Source organism: Nestor notabilis, unplaced genomic scaffold, assembly GCF_000696875.1.
Source record: "Nestor notabilis isolate BGI_N333 unplaced genomic scaffold, ASM69687v1 scaffold26392, whole genome shotgun sequence".
NCBI classification, from domain to species: domain Eukaryota; kingdom Metazoa; phylum Chordata; class Aves; order Psittaciformes; family Psittacidae; genus Nestor; species Nestor notabilis.
This window is the reverse complement of record NW_009917380.1, coordinates 5,681-6,657: the sequence shown is the minus strand read 5'-3', so window position 1 is coordinate 6,657 and position 977 is coordinate 5,681. Positions and strand designations below refer to the sequence as shown.

Sequence of the window (977 nt, the reverse complement as noted above, 5' to 3'; positions counted from 1 at the left end):
CAGCAGCGGCACGCAGTTGGCGGTAAATGAGACCGGGACCGGGCTTGGGATCGGGGCCGGGGTGGATCTCTTACCCCCGGAGCAGGGTGCAGTGAATGAGGGAGAGGGTCCACCCATCCCGCCAGGGCTGATCCCGACCCTCCTGCAGATCGGCTGCGACGATGGCTCCGTTAAGCTATTCCAGGTTGTACCCGGTGGGATCCAGTTTGAGCAGAACCTGGACAGACGGAAAGGTGAGTTCAGGAGTGACCAGTATTTCAGTGCATCTTCTCTCTGTCTCTCCCATCCATCCTGGTGACCAGGGAGCTGTGAGCCCACAGGGTCACATCTGGAGCTTCTTTCCCCACAGGCCGCATCCTGTGTCTCTCTTGGCACCCCTCGGACACTCACATAGCAGCCGGCTCCATCGACACCTTCCGCGTGCTTGATGCCTGTTCAGGTAACTCGTGCCCTGGGAGCTGAGCGTGCCCTGGCCCCTGGGACTGTCAGCACTGGCCCAGCACTGGGGGGATCCCCTCGTCACCCCAGACCATCCTTCCCCTATTTCAGGCCAAACCGTGCAGAGGATCATGGTGAACTACCATGTACAGAAGGTGAAGCAAGAATGCATCGTGTGGAGCATCGCTTTCCTCTCCAATGGCACCGTCGTCACCTCGGATTCCTTCGGGAGGGTACAGTTCTGGGACTGGGAGCAAGGGACACTGCTGGACTCCCACACCGTCAGCACCTCGGCCGTCCTCTCACTGGCTGTGTCAGAGGTAGGCGAGTCTCCCCTGTCATTCCTGGGCTCTGGAGTGATAGGCTGGAGGTGCTGGGGCAGGAGTTGCCTGGCTTGGTGCCTTGGGGCTGGGAAGCGAGGCTGCTTTCCCTGTCTGCCTCCCAGCGGTGCCCTCTCCTTCTTCGCAGTCTGCACCCACAAACCCCATTCCTGTTTCTCTCACCAGAAGGAAGACAGCATCATTGTGGGCACCTCGGCC

General features: G+C 60.5%; 1 protein-coding gene across 1 annotated transcript in view; it reads left to right on the top strand.

Moving 5' to 3' along the window:
- Positions 1 to 4: 4 nt before the first annotated feature.
- Positions 5 to 977, top strand: part of CIRH1A (cirrhosis, autosomal recessive 1A (cirhin)) — a gene marked incomplete at its 5' end in the record, with an annotated part of 5,139 nt that continues 4,166 nt past the window's right edge. The window contains 5 exon segments of the mRNA XM_010009206.1: positions 5 to 22; positions 149 to 233; positions 350 to 439; positions 550 to 758; positions 945 to 973. Of these exon segments, the coding sequence (XP_010007508.1) occupies positions 5 to 22; positions 149 to 233; positions 350 to 439; positions 550 to 758; positions 945 to 973 (431 nt within the window).